General features: G+C 45.2%; 1 protein-coding gene across 1 annotated transcript; it reads left to right on the forward strand.

The window, feature by feature from the left end:
- The first annotated feature begins 3980 nt into the window (after positions 1 to 3980).
- LOC133849849 (uncharacterized) lies at positions 3981 to 5314 on the forward strand. The gene is made up of 3 exons (XM_062285904.1): positions 3981 to 4080; positions 4695 to 4908; positions 4990 to 5314. Exons 1-3 carry the CDS (start codon positions 3981 to 3983, stop codon positions 5312 to 5314), a joined length of 639 nt encoding a protein of 212 aa, XP_062141888.1.
- Positions 5315 to 15593: the final 10279 nt, after the last annotated feature.

A 15593-nucleotide genomic window follows, 5' to 3' on the forward strand; every position in this document is an offset into this window, starting at 1 on the left:
CGATTGCGGTGGAAACCTCGCATCCCTCAAGTGGGCAACCGTGCAACCCACGTTATGCTGCTAAATACCTGAGAGTCGAACTGGCCGATGTCAGGTGAGTTAATTGCTCACCACCGTGATGCTCCACCCATCATAATCGCTATTCGGCATTGTAATATCACACCAGCACATTAAAACACAGTAATAGTACAGCACACACAAACAAAACACAACACACACACCACACACACGCACCAACACACACACACACACACACACACACACACACACACACACACACACCACACACACACACACACACACACATACACACACACACACACACACACACACACACACACACACACACACACACACACACACACACACACACACACACACACACACACACACACACACACACACACACACACACACACACACACACACACACACACACACACACACACACACACACACACACACACACACACACAGCTGACTTTCCGCAAGCCAGTCAGGTTTTGAGACGCTCCTTCGATCGCTCGGGAAATCGCCAAATTAAGTCAGAAAACCTAAAAAAGTGTCTACGAGTTAGCTCGAGCAGTGTTCAACCCTTGGGTACTCACGGTCGGGGCATCTGCTGCTGGACGTCGTAGGCAGCCGCGTCACCAAGAGACGCATTGGTAGAGTTGACGCTGCGAGGGAAATTGTTGTTGGTTCCAGTGCAATTGACGACAACTACTGGTAAACAATAGCAATTGCACCCTACGATCAGCTGACGACGAGGGCCACTACCATCCTGCTCAGCCAGACTGGGCGCTCTGGCGTTGCCAGTCGGTCAATCGGAAGCACAGCGCAAAGCTTAAAAAGCACAGCGCAACAACAAGTGCAAAATAGCTGCATACCAGGAGGCTAATTAATATTCGCATTAAGCTCCGCTGAAAGAGTGCAGCTGCAGTGGCGCAGTGCATAGAGGCGCGGACTATTCAGCGATCCACGGTTCGAATCCACCAAGATCGGAAAAAGTCCAACACTTAATTTATTAAGTGGCCTGGCCGAAAAAGAGTGGGTCGGCGATGCAGCGCACACCACCACCACCACCACCACCACCAGCAGCAGCTAACAGGCCTAAGTTCCCGTGTGCAGCATAGATGAAAATGCATGCCATAATCAAACGGGCGACAATAGGAGCAGGAGCGAGGAATCAGCAAGCTCGTCGGCGGTCGCTGTGTTGCCGGATCCCGATATGGCGGCCACACGCACTGTGCCTGTTGCTGACCCAACCAGTGGGAAGAGGTCGCTTAAAGACTTGTTGCGCTTGGGCACGGAGCTGGACGGCCTTTCCGAGCAGTTTGCTTCACAGAGGCACATCAATGAAAAGATGAGGAGCAAGCTGGCAAGAATGCAGAAATTGCACCGAGCCGCAACAGAGCTGTGTAAAGAGGCAAGCGCGCGTCGTCACATACCACGCACAGCCACTGAAGGAGCGGATAAAGCGGCCCCAAGAGCAGTCGTGTCAGCGGCAACCGGCATCAAGCCGGCAACGCCCAAGAGACAGAGGGATACCGAGGCGGAGCCGAGGAAAACTCCACCTAAGCGAAATAAAACAGCAGTAACTCACGCCGAGTGGACTACTGTGGAGGCGAAAAGCACGGGGAGGAAGAGGACCACTACCGCCACGCCCTGACGCACTGGTGGTCAGTGCAAAAGGAGATGATTATAGTGACGTGCTCTCAATGGTTACCAGACGGCAGGATGGGAAGCTGCAAAATGTCTGATAGCGTGATCACAGCGCGAAGAACTGCCAAGGGAGATCTTCTGTTGGAGCTCGGCGGCTCTGGGCTGGACAGTACTTCCAAACTGAAGGACGCAATCGAGAACGTGCTAGGATTGCGCAGAGTGTGCGCAGCATAACCCAGCGGACCACAATTGCTATTCGTGACTTGGACGAACTCACGCGGAGGAAGTGTTGGCAGCAGTGCATGCGCAAGCGGGCGTTCCTATCGACGTGCGTGCCAGCTGAAGAGCCTGAGAGCGGCATACGCAGGCACGCAGGTAGCTATTCTTCAGGTGCCACCACTATGGGCTCCAAAAATCCTTGAGTTGGGCAAACTCCGGGTGGTCTCGCTGCAGAATTGTGGAGCAAGAGCAGAGGACGAGGTGCTTCAAATGCCTTGAGATCGGGCACATAGCCAGCAGATGCAAAAATCTCATAGATAGGAGTAACTGCTGTCTAAGATGTGGAGTACCTGGTCACAAAGTGGCATCGTGCACCAACGCAGCGAATTGCTACATTTGCAGCGCAAACGAAGCAAACAGCTAAACCACCAGGCTGGTAGTCGCAATTGCCCATTGGTAGCAAAGAGCGCAACGAAAGCACACTCATGCAAGTAGTCCAGCTCAACCTAAATCACCGCAGCTGCGCGATCTTCTTCAGCAAGCAGTGCGAGACGATAGCGCTGATGTAGCTATCATAAGTGAACCGTACAGAGCGGTAACAGGCTCAGTCTGGGCAGCGGATACTACGGGCAAGGCAGCAATCTGGGTGTGCGGCAAATCACCGTTGCAGTTCGGACGAGCATGCTGCACGTGGATTTGTGCGAGCAAAAATTGGCGGTACATGGGTCTACAGCGTGTATCTGGCCCCCAGTCTGTCTCTGGAGGAATACGGGCGCACTCTGGATGAACTCGCAGCAGATGCTATAGGCCGCTCCCCATTAATTGTCGGCGGCGACTTCAACGCATGGGCAAGGGAATGGGGCAGTCCCTGCACAAATGCGAGAGGCTCGATTGTGACGGAGACGTTTCAAATGCTGGATCTCATCCTTTTGAACGAGGGCACGCAGCAGACTTTTTGCAGAGCTGGCGTGGGGTCCATAGTCGACCTGACTTACGTGTGCAGCGCGTTGTCGCCTTCGGCACGTTGGCGCTTGAGCGACGCCTACACAGCTAGCGACCACCGTGCCATTCTGTGCGAAGTTGGCGGGCGGCGCAGCTACAAGTGACCCATCAAGATGGGTTAGCTTCAACGCGGATAAGATGGATGTGCTGCGCTTCAGCGCTCGCATCCAGTGCATGGAAGCGGCAGGAAGCGCCGAGCAGATGGCTACGATAGCATTGCATGCGTTAGCGCAAGCATGCAAAGACACGATGCCCCCCAGAAGATCTTCCACCCATCACCATCTGCCAGTGTACTGGTGGAATGAGGAAATCGCCACCGCCAGGCGGGAATGCAACCGCGTGAGAAGATGCTACCAGCGATCGCGAGGCAGACCGTCCTACACATCGTGGCAGCGCGAATTCAAAGAGAGGCGGAAAGCTCTGAAACATGCCATCAAGGCGAGCAAACGCAAATGCTTCATCGAGCTTTGTGAGACTTTGGAGAGCGACCCATGGGGGAAGGCGTATCAACTGGTCACTAAAAAGATCTCGGCACACAAAGCGTCTATGCCACCGGATGATGTGATGCACTGCATTGTCCGTGACTTGTTTCCGACTACAGCTGGTGAGACGGTGCGAAATCGTGATGTCGCCACATCCGGCAATTGTGGTTAGTTACCAGTGCAGAGATAAGTACTATCTGGAAGCTACGAAGCTGGGAAAGGCGCCTGGGCCGGATGGCATTCCACTGAGAGCTCTTCGGCTCGCCTGCGCTCTGAGGCCGGAAATCTTCGTTGACATGTTCAACAGGTGTCTACAGGAGGCTGTCTTCCAAATATCTGGAAATCGCAGAGACTGGTTCTGCTCCCTAAACCAGGCAAGAATCCGGGCGAACCTGCTGCATATCGGCCAATCTGCCTCATTGACAATGCGGGAAAAATGTTGAGAAAATCATATGCACCCGGCTGGAGCGCGCTATTGCCGCAGGAGGTGACCTATCGCCAAATCAATTTGGTTTTCGCGTACAGATCGACAGTCGACGCAGCGACTAGAGTTGTGGAGATCGCCTCGCCATAGCGGGCAGCAGATGGAAAGGTGGAGCCAAGGAGTACTGCTTAATGGTCACGCTGGACATCAAGAATGCCTTTAACTCGGCTCGTTGGGACTGCATTCTCGGCTCTGGCAGTGTTCCAAGTGCCGAGTTATCTTCTGGAAATCGTGCGTAGCTACCTATCCTGCAGGCGGCTATTGTACGAGACAAGCGCTGGTACAGAGGAGTACGTCGTGACGGCAGGTGTTCCCAAGGGTCGGTCTTGGGCCTCTTCTGTGGAATGCCATGTATGATGGCATCCTGAGACTAACCCTCCCACCGGGCACGCACATGGTTGGCTTCGCAGACGACATCGCTGTCCTTGTCGTGAGGAAGGAGCTGTTGCAGGCCGAGAGTGTGTGCAACCAAGCAATTGCGACCATCCAGCAGTGGCTTGTCTCAGTTGGGCTGGCACTTGCCGCATAAAACGGAAGCCGTGCTGATAAGCAGCAGGAAACGTGTAGAAGTAGCGAAAATTTCGGTTGGTTGCACAACTATTTCGTCCAAAAGAGCGATTAAGTATCTGGGAGTATGGATCGATACAAGGCTCAGCTTTCGAGAGCACCTGGAAGCGACGAGCAATAAAGCTGCAGGCATGAACCGGCTACTTTCGAGGCTCATGGCGAATATTGAGGCCCAAAACAATTGCGACGATCGCTGATCGCGGGTGCCATGCGATCCATCGCACTGTTCGCGCACCAGTATGGGTTCGAGCACTGAGCACACCAGGAGTTACTGCCAGGGCTGGAGGCAGCGTTCAGGAAGAGTGCCATCCGCATCATTAGCGGATTCCGCACAATCTCTGAGGACGCTGCGTTCGTCATTGCTGGTGTACCTCCGTTTGTGGAAATGGCCAGAGAGCGAGCTGATACCTATAGGCAGCTGCGTTCCCGGTACCACAGCAACGCCGAAACGCGAACCGTGCGGACGGCAGGACGGCAAGAATGCCTAGAGAGGTGGCAAAAGACGTTGGGATAGGTTCCAAAAGGCCGCTGGACGCATCGGCTCATCCCGAACATCGGGGAATGGACCGGCAGGAAGCACGGCCAAGTCAACTTCCACTTGACTCAGGTGCTAAGCGGCCATGGATGCTTCAGAAGCTATCTGCACCGCTTTGGTCATGAAGCTTCCGGCAACTGCTCTGAGTGTGGAACACTGGAGGATGCGCATACTATGTTCGCCTGCAAGATATACGGATCACTACGCAATGACTTGAAAGGGCACTTGGCGTATCGATTGCGGTGGGTGGTCCCGCTTATGCTGCAATCAGTGGGCAACTGGGTCGTGATATGCGAGTTTGTGTCAACTGTGATGCAGACCCAACGAAGCATGGAGAGAGCCAGGAGAGAGTCGATGGAATAGGTGGCGCTATGTCTCTTGTGAAGCATTGCTTCACGGCCGTACCACAGGAGATCGCTCTGCCCTATACCCATCATAATTTATTTATATTGTATATCTCGTTAGCATATTAAAACTAGTAATAGTAGAGTAAAAGTCGAAATAAAAAAAACACACACACACACACACACACACACACACACACACACACACACACACACACACACACACACACACACACACACACACACACGCGTACGTGCAAACACAGGCACACACACGCATAGATAAGTACACAAGCGGTGCGTTGGCGTTTGACTGAAAGCGTGACTGTCATCTCTTGAACCGTTACATCAGCTAGAGCCCACTACAACTGTGAAGCTGTGAAGTAGTACATACAAGATAAAGTACACTCGTTATCTGAATCTGTTTCTGTTTATTTATGCGTGAGTTTATCTTTGAAGTGGCCATGACAGCGCGTCTAACTTAGAATGTACATACATATGTACAAATATCAAATAATCTATATATTCGGCATCCACAAGCAATTATGACTTTGTTATTCGAGCGGTTTCAAGATAATAATTCCTACTTAAGAGCTTATTGAACAATACTGTATGAACAAAACTTTTTGTCTTGTCTTACAAGTCTACACAACGTCCAAATTCTATTTGCTTGTTGTTCATATTGCTGAAGTAGTTCAGTAGTATAATTTGAGATCAGCGAACTATTCGATCACATAGTTTATATCCTTTCATACTTTCTTTTCAATCCTGTTCGAGTTCGTTTCAGTTCTTTATTGTTATTCTTGTTTTGTTTTCGAACGATCCTCACGGAATCTTTAACCCCTCTGATAACGTTTATAGAATCCTAATGAAAATTTTCCGTCTAGAATTCGGACGGAGGATTGAAATTCATTAACATGAAAATCAATTGTTTAAAAATACTTCGCGATAATAATACCAGATTGTCTGCTTAAGTAACTAAAACTCGATTGCATGCGGCGATTTTATACCCGCTATCCACAAGGCATGGTAGAAGGGTATTCTGATTTTGTGCCCGCCCGATCACATAAAGTATATATATTATTAACCAGCGTCAACAAGCGAGACGATATAGCCATATAGCCGTCTGTCCGTCCGTTTGTATAAGCACCTAGATCTCAAAACTATAAGAGATAGAGATATAATTTTCTTAGGACAGTACTTGCTATTTTTGGACGCCGACCAAATTCACTTCAAATTTTAGCACACTCCCAGCCGTAAAAATGGATGAAAAATCAAATAACAATCGTAATTTTCAAGCTAGATTCGATTATACTACAATATGTTACATACAATAACAACTATAGCCATTATGATTCCTGAAATTTGGTTGCGATGAGATAAAATTGTACAACCTATTGTTTTATCTGATAATCCGGTATATTTTGCATATAGACTTTAGTATGTTTCAATGTTTTTTATGTTAATTAGGGTAGCTCACACTTTTACTTGCTTAAATTAAATTATAGAAACTATTCTACCTTTCGGACGTGTGTATTCCATCACTAATTTGATCTGGTGATTGCACAAAATCACTAAAAACTTCAATAGGTCTACGCATATACATATTTGTCAACAGCAGCCAATGGGCGTATATCAGCCAAAAAACACAAGCCTATTGTAATTAGGGCGTTTAAATTACATTACAATGCCCCTACAATTACCCACTGGATAACATGTACCTATACATTCATCAAAGTGCGTTTTTAGACAACAAAAGTCGAACTCAAAAGAGAGCATCATTTCAACCAATTATCGAGTTTAGGTAACTTTGTGCGTTATTCTTTATGCTTTAACGTTGGATTAATATCATTTTGATATACTTCCACTGAAATCTATATTTCTCTGTATCTAAATGCGTGGTTTTTAAATCAACTAAACAACATTTTTCAAGTCCTCTGTCCCGATGATGGAATGAAAAGACTGACGAAATATTGTTCTATTGCCTCAAAGATTAATTAAACAGGGTTTCGATGTTACTATACTTTTACAATCATGTTTTAGTACTAACAATTAACCGACGCGTCGGCTAAACGCAATGGACTTATTAACACCACCATCCAGATGATTTGAAAAAATCTGAATATACTCTAGACCATTAAAGCTCCGCGACTATTTGGTGTTAAGCAGACATTTGTAGTAGGTAATTTGTACTGAATATATTTACAAATCTGCTAATGTTTGAGATAATTGTGGATTTTAATATCTCCATATCGCTGTGCATATATATGCTAAGAAATGTACGCATATATTGAATATAATATATATATACATGTGTATGTAACTTTAGATACATATTTTCCGATATATTGCGAATTCGTGGCGTGTAAATCGTTTCGGACACCCAATGCTCGTATCTGCAGCATGCGACAAAACAAAAGTCGCGACAACAGAAAACAAAACAATAGAAATGGCAAAAGATGGGGACGAGTAGCAAATATCTTCATTCTTCATTCCGTTCGTGCGTGTGGGAGTTAGGTTGAATTTGATACCCCGGAAAGGATACTAATGCTGGATGGCTGGCTGGTTGGTTGACTGGCTGGCTGGCTGGCAAAAAGTTGGAAGTTTTTGTGGCACGACGAGTGCTGAAGCTGGGTGCTATTTTCATTTGTCCGAAACGTGTTCGGAAAATTAAAAGTTTCCTCTCTCTGGCGTAGCGCACAGAAATGGAAAATGAAAGTGGAGCAACTTTTGCCAGCTCGTTTTACGTTGCAAATTTATTGGCGCGTGCGAGCAAATGCCCAGCATCAAGTCCTTGCACCGGGACAAGGCATTCCATAGAGCACCCTACTATCACACTATAGTGCAGCACATGCGATCTCTTATTGTTTGTTTATCATAAACAATAAAACTTATTTTGACAAGTTGGAAAAATGAAACTGCTACTCGGCAAATGGCAGCAGCGAGGCATAAACTTGCCCTACAAATTGTTTGTTTGGCTTCTTTTGAGTGGTGGAAGGGACGTGTCCCCTGCCAAGTGCACCGCCTACATACTAGTTGAGTGTGTGCGTCGGCTTGACCGCGTGTGCTTTTCTCTCTCTGTCTGTATCTCTGCTGTGTGTGTGTGTGTGTGTGACCAAAAGTTTCATAATTTGCATGACATGTGTGGCGCCATCTGCCAGCGCCGTTTGTCATAATTGCCATCAGTTGCGCAAATTCCAAGACTTGCCATAACAGCGCTGTGATTAATTTTGCACTGCGAAAACAGCTGAGACCGAGCGCGCTCTCTTTAGTTTGCTCAGTTTTGGTAGTCCCGAAAAACTAATAAATGACTTAAACTGACTGTCAAAAGTCTGTCCCAAAAACATTATCAGCAGCGTATATTTCAGAGGTATCAATATTGTAGTAAAAAAAGAGAAAGATCTCGATTAATGACATCTTCAAACTTAATTTAAATATAACTTAAATTAAACTTGGCGCGAAAATAAGCAACAGTAAATACTGAACCACTTTTAACATACTTACGTAACACGGATTTATGGTGCATTACTATGTATAATTATGTATAAATTGAATCTCCCATTTCCGGTGTCGATATGTTGTACTATGTCAGTAATTAACTTTAAACACAATCTCATGCAAATTCTGTACTGAACGTAGCCCTTCGCACTAAATTGCCCCTTAAACGATTTCAATTCAAAAGTTATTTCAGCTATACAAAACATTTTTTTATGAGTGAAGTTTTCCTTTATCGAAATTCAGTTAAATGCGTTGAAGTTTGTACCAATCAATGCTCCGAACAATTCGAGTATGAATACTTTTAAAAATAACTCGTGTTTTTTTCTTGAACGCGCTTGAGTTCAATTAGTGGATTCAGTTTTTCGGAACACAGTTAAAATTTTCATAACACAAAAATACGATGACGAGAACAATGACATCACATTCTCGACGACCATTCAACGCGGAATTTATTAACTCAATGTTCGTTATATACAACAGTGATACACATTCACATAATGGCAAATTACTAGAATATATACATTAAATTAAAACCCAAATAGTTTGTATTAGACCTGAAGAGAAATTATTTCAATTAAAATGAAAATGTGTAATCCATTATGGGAATAACATATTTATAAGCAATTTAAAATATATCAATACTAATGCAATATGCGTTTAGCTTTCTAACTTAAATTTCGTTTGTTATTAAATAAATAAATAATTCAAAATTTGGAATATTATCAAAAGTTGAACTGAAATTTGAAATTTATGTGCGTAGCTTCAAGTGCAATTTCATACTTTAGTTGTACAATTCTGCCTCCAAAATGTATTATTTAAGTTCCGAGTCTTGCATATCCACAGACAGATAGAAATAATTAATAACAGGTTTCCACCCACCGCACCGCCTTCCAAGTGAGTGATTGCCATCCAATCCAGCCATATGCGAATTAAACGTGCGACAAATGCAGTTCCCCATATAAATTGGTTATTTATTGTTGGTTTAACGGCTGGCAAAATTTCAATGGCATTCCGATTTTTTTAATTGCATAAATGCAGAATCAATGCGAGCCAGAGCAGTGCGTTTCTAATGGGGCCTGAAACTGAAAGAGAAGCAGCAGCAACGAGAACAAGAGCAGGAGATGAAGCCAAAAGGCAGTCACGCAGCCACAGGAAATTGTATCTAAATTCAATTTATGCGCCAGAAACCAGCCCCCAAAGTGCCAGCTAGCCACATGTGTGTCTCTGTCGGGTTGCAAGTGACTGTGTGAGTGTGTTTCTGTGTTTTCGTGTGTGTGTGAGAGAGCTTTCGAGTGTGTTTCTGCGTGTGGCTACGTGGCTATGTTGCGTCCTGTTGTACGGCGGTTCTATTGCTGCTGCTGATGTTGGCCGAGCCGAGCCGAGCCGAGCCGAGCCTGGCATTAGCTGACAAGCCCCACATTAAAAGTACGTGTCAAATTAAATTGTTATGCTCTAAACAATTGAATTTTGTGCCGTGTTTCATCAGCAATTGCGTCTCTCTTTTCCCTTTAATTCAGTGGGGCACAGATGAAATGATGATGTGGAGACGCTGCTCGATTTAATTTACGTTGCTAAAAGGCAGAGATTTATGCTTTAATCTTCCAACAAGCAAGTGTCTGATACAGTTTCAATATTTTTAGTATATATGTATATTAAAGTGGATACGTACATTTTACGCAAACTCCAAATAATTACATCTCAGAGAAAAGTCCACCTAAAAAGAAATAAAGCTGTTATCTAAATAATGCTGATTTACTCACAATTTGAAGCGCAGCTCAACATTTCTACAAGGTGCGTTCCAAAGTAAACAGGACTTTTTGAATCTAGCGCCCTCTGGTGGCGTCATATTTATGTCAACTGGTGCGTTAGAATCTGCTATCCTTTATCGACTTCCAGTAAAAATTTCATGATATTTCATCTATTGGAAGTGAAGTTATTGCGTTTTAAGTGTCAGTATGTTTTTGTCATCGGTGCGAAAATGAGCTTCGAACAAAAAGCCAACATTAAATTTTGTTTTAAAACTTTTACCGAAACGTTTCAATTGATGAAAAAAGTTTATGGCGATGGTTGCCTATCCCGTAGCAGAGTGCACGAGTGGTTTCAACGTTTTCAAAGTGATCGTGAGGACATAAATGACGATGAACATGTGGGCCAACCAAAATCCGTGATCACAGAAAATTCCATCGAAACTGTGCGTGAATTTATAAAAAATCAGCCGAAATCATCATTGAAATTAATGGAAATAGAATTGAACATCTCCAAAATATCGATTTATCGCATTTTGACCGAACATTTGGGTGTGTGCACGGTTTGTTCCGCACAAATTGACTGACGTTCAAAAATTGCTCAGAATTAAACATTCGAAGGACCGACTATTTGACCAAAAATCACATTTTAACCATCAACCACTCCCCGTATTCACCTGATATTGCACCGTGCGACTTCTACCTTTTCGGAAAAATGCATTTGCCGATGAAAGGAAAGCGTTATGCAAACGCCATTCAAAAAGGCTTGCACCGGCATACTGGAGGCCATACCGGGCAACGAGCTAAAACACTTCGTTCGACTTGCTTTTGGACCGTGCAAAAAGCTGTATTAAAGCAGAAGGAGACTATTTTGAATAATATAAATTGATTTTGCCGAAAAAACTATTTGTTCTGTCTTTTGTTAAAAGTCCTGTTTTACTTTGGAACGCGCCTTGTATGTGAAAACAAACATGTTTAATAATCGATTGTCTTGCTCAAGAAATATAATTCGGTTTTTACTTTATATAACAAACTTTGGCTAAGAGCAATGTCTCAAGCATCTTCTGTACTGACAAAAGCTCTTAATTCAAACTTCACTTTACACTCCGCTAAGATATTTTTAAGAAGACAAGTGTAAGGTCAATAGAAGTATACAATTAGTTTCCTAAATAAACTTGCATAATACTTAATACTGAACCAAACTTTATGCAGTATCTGAAAATGCATGTGATACCATGTTGAGGATGTTTCATTTGTACTTGTCTCAGTTTTTTACAGGCACAAGGAAGTTATATTCATGTTATAGGAATACATCTGACTAAAAATATAAACTAAAACGTCAGTTCTCTATAAATAATATAGCAAGTAAGAAAGATACAGTCAAATGTGCTCGACTGTGATATACCCGATACGCTTTTCAATAAGAGCAAATCAGTGCGATATTATTCTTAAAATATACCAAATTAATATACAGTAAAAATACTAAAAATTATCGAAGGCTATAGTTGATATATTTATATAGTAATGCACTTCAAATTTACTATAGAGTGCAAAACATTCAGATTGTCAACCAAGACTCTATTGCAGAGGGTGTTTTTTTTCATACAAAAGTATTTCTTAAATAACTTATACAATTTTTATCTGATCGTATCCAAATTCTAAAGTATCATAAATACGTAGCCAGTTATTATTGAGTGAACTTAAAAGCTTGCTTCAAATTTACACTTCCTATTCGATATATTTCGATTTGCGAGGCCTCAAGTGGGCGTAGCAGACTTGAAACAAACTTAATCTGCGTATATAGTACAGTATAGGTTTATCTAGTAAGTCTTTGAGATCCAGTGTGTTTCATACATGGCTATATTGCCTGACAAAATTGTAATACCCAGCTTATATATAAAGCGCAAAAGCGAAATAATGCCGCGTTGGCGTAACGTAATCAAAAACAGAAGTTAGCTTTGAGGTTGCAAACATTTTGTATATATTAATATATTCAATTTTAAAGAAATTCCGCGCTATTTTGCTTTTATTAAAATGAGTTGCTGATTTCTCACTATAGTCTATAGCTAATATCAAATAGATACATTTAAATATTAAGAACGAAAGAAAAAGTCGAGGAAACTGCTGTTAACAACGAAAAATCAGTCTGTAAGCTGTCAGAGTTTGAGCCATTAAATCCGTTTGTCATCCAATTTGCCAAGTATCGGAAAGAGTATAATCCGGAGCAGGACAAGATTGCAGCCAGAAGAGAGACACACTCAACTGGGAAAAACGTGCGAAAGTTTCTGTCGAAGAGTTGTTGTTGATAGTTAAAACAAAGCAGGGTCAACGACAAAGGCAGGGCTGCGAAGAGAGAGAGAGAGAGAGGCAAGGCAAAATGGTTAAATAGCCGATGCAACACCAACACCATGGGTAATTGTTGAGACACTCTGAGCAGAGCTTCGAACCCACCTCCTTCCACATGACTTTCTGTGTTTATATACGAGTGTGTGAGTGTGCGTGTGTGTATGATTTTACTGGCCGGGAAGTAAATTGTGCAACACAAAAATATTACCTAGCAGAGGACAATAGTGTTGTGCGCCATGCAGCGAGCGAAGAGAGCGAGATGGACGTAATATGAGCAGTTCACTTGGAGAGGAGTGAGAGCAAGCGAGGTGCATCTGCCCGTTCAGAATGAAGGAGCATTCAATATGGGTGCCATTCGGGCGCAGCACAACAGACGCTTGTCAACGGCAGACGTGACTAGAAGACAACAACGAGAACGACGACGACGACGTCGACGACAACAGCAAAAGGAAGCAACAACAACGCCGACGACATCTACGACGTTGCCCAAAGACAAAACATGCTGAGGGTCTGCAGTGGCGCTTGTTAAATGGGTTGTGGGTGTTGTGGCTGCTTGAGTGAGTGGGGAGAGTGAGGCAAGCTTCTGGCAACTGCTCGAGTGGAACACTGGAGGATGCTGAGCATACTATCTTCGCCTGCAAGCTATATGGATCACTACGCAACGACTTGGAAAGGGCACTGGGCGTATCGATTGCGGTGGGAAACTTGGTCCCCTTATGCTGCAATCAGTGGACAACTGGGTTGCGATTTGTGAGTTTGTGTCAACTGTGATGCAGACCCAAAGAAGCATGGAGAGAGCCAGGAGAGAGTCGATGGAATAGGTGGCGCTATGTCTCTTGTGAAGCAATGCTTCACGGCCGTACCACAGGAGATCGCACTGCCCTTTACCCATCATAATTTATTTATATCATGTATCTCGTTATCATATTAACATTAGTAATAGTAGAGCAAAGTCGAAATAAAAAACACACACACACACACAAAACACACACACACACACACACACACACACACACACACACACACACACACACACACACACACACACACACACACACACACACACACACACACACACACACACACACACACACACACACACACACACACACACACACACAGGAATACGGGCGCACTCTGATGAACTCGCAGCAGATGCTATAGGCCGCTCCCCATTAATTGTCGGCGGCGACTTGGGCATGGGAAGGGCAGTCCCTGCACAAATGCGAGAGGCTCGGATTGTGACGGAGACGTTTCAAATGCTGGATCTCATCCTTTTGAACGAGGGCACGCAGCAGACTTTTGCAGAGCTGGCGTGGGGTCCATAGTCGACCTGACTTACGTGTGCAGCGCGTTGTCGCCTTCGGCACGTTGGCGCTTGAGCGACGCCTACACAGCTAGCGACCACCGTGCCATTCTGTGCGAAGTTGGCGGGCGGCGCCCCAGCAATACACAAGTGACCCATCAAGATGGGTTAGCTTCAACGCGGATAAGATGGATGTGCTGCGCTTCAGCGCTCGCATCCAGTGCATGGAAGCGGCAGGAAGCGCCGAGCAGATGGTTACGATAGCATTGCATGCGTTAGCGCAAGCATGCAAAGACACGATGCCCCAGAAGATCTTCCACCCATCACCATCTGCCAGTGTACTGGTGGAATGAGGAAATCGCCACCGCCAGGCGGGAATGCAACCGCGTGAGAAGATGCTACCAGCGATCGCGAGGCAGACCGTCCTACACATCGTGGCAGCGCGAATTCAAAGAGGCGGAAAGCTCTGAAACATGCCATCAGGCAGCAAACGCAAATGCTTCATCGAGCTTTGTGAGACTTTGGAGAGCGACCCATGGGGAAGGCGTATCAACTGGTCACCAAAAAGATCTCGGCACACAAAGCGTCTATACCGGATGATGTGATGCACTGCATTGTCCGTGACTTGTTTCCGACTACAGCTGGTGAGACGGTGCGAAATCGTGATGTCGCCACATCCAATAATAGTGCGGCAATTGAGTTAGTTACCAGTGCAGAGATAAGTACTATCGCTGGAAGCATGAAGCTGGGAAAGGCGCCTGGGCCGGATGGCATTCCACTGAGAGCTCTTCGGCTCGCCTGCGCTCTGAGGCCGGAAATCTTCGTTGACGTTCAACAGGTGTCTACAGGAGGCTGTCTTTCCAAATATCTGGAAATCGCAGAGACTGGTTCTGCCCCAAACCAGGCAAGAATCCGGGCGAACTTTATCAATCTGCCCCTCATTGACAATGCGGGAAAATGGAGAAAATCATATGCACCCGGCTGAGCGCGCTATTGCCGCAGGAGGTGACCTATCGCCAAATCAATTTGGTTTCGCAAGGCCAGATCGACAGTCGACGCAGCGACTAGAGTGGAGATCGCCCACACGCCATAGCGGGCAGCAGATGGAAAGGTGGAGCCAAGTACTTTCGCTTAATGGTCACGCTGGACATCAAGATGCCTTTAACTCGGCTCGTTGGGACTGCATTCTCAAGGCTCTGGCAGTGTTCCAAGTGCCGAGTTATCTTCTGGAAATCGTGCGTAGCTACCTATCCTGTAGGCGGCTATTATACGAGACAAGCGCTGGTACAGAGGAGTACGTCGTGACGGCAGGTGTTCCACAAGGGTCGGTCTTGGGCCCTTCTGTGGAATGCCATGTATGATGGCATCCTGAGACTAACCCTCCCCCACCGGGCACGCACATG

This window comes from Drosophila sulfurigaster, unplaced genomic scaffold (genome assembly GCF_023558435.1).
Source record: "Drosophila sulfurigaster albostrigata strain 15112-1811.04 unplaced genomic scaffold, ASM2355843v2 ctg112_pilon, whole genome shotgun sequence".
NCBI lineage: Eukaryota > Metazoa > Arthropoda > Insecta > Diptera > Drosophilidae > Drosophila > Drosophila sulfurigaster.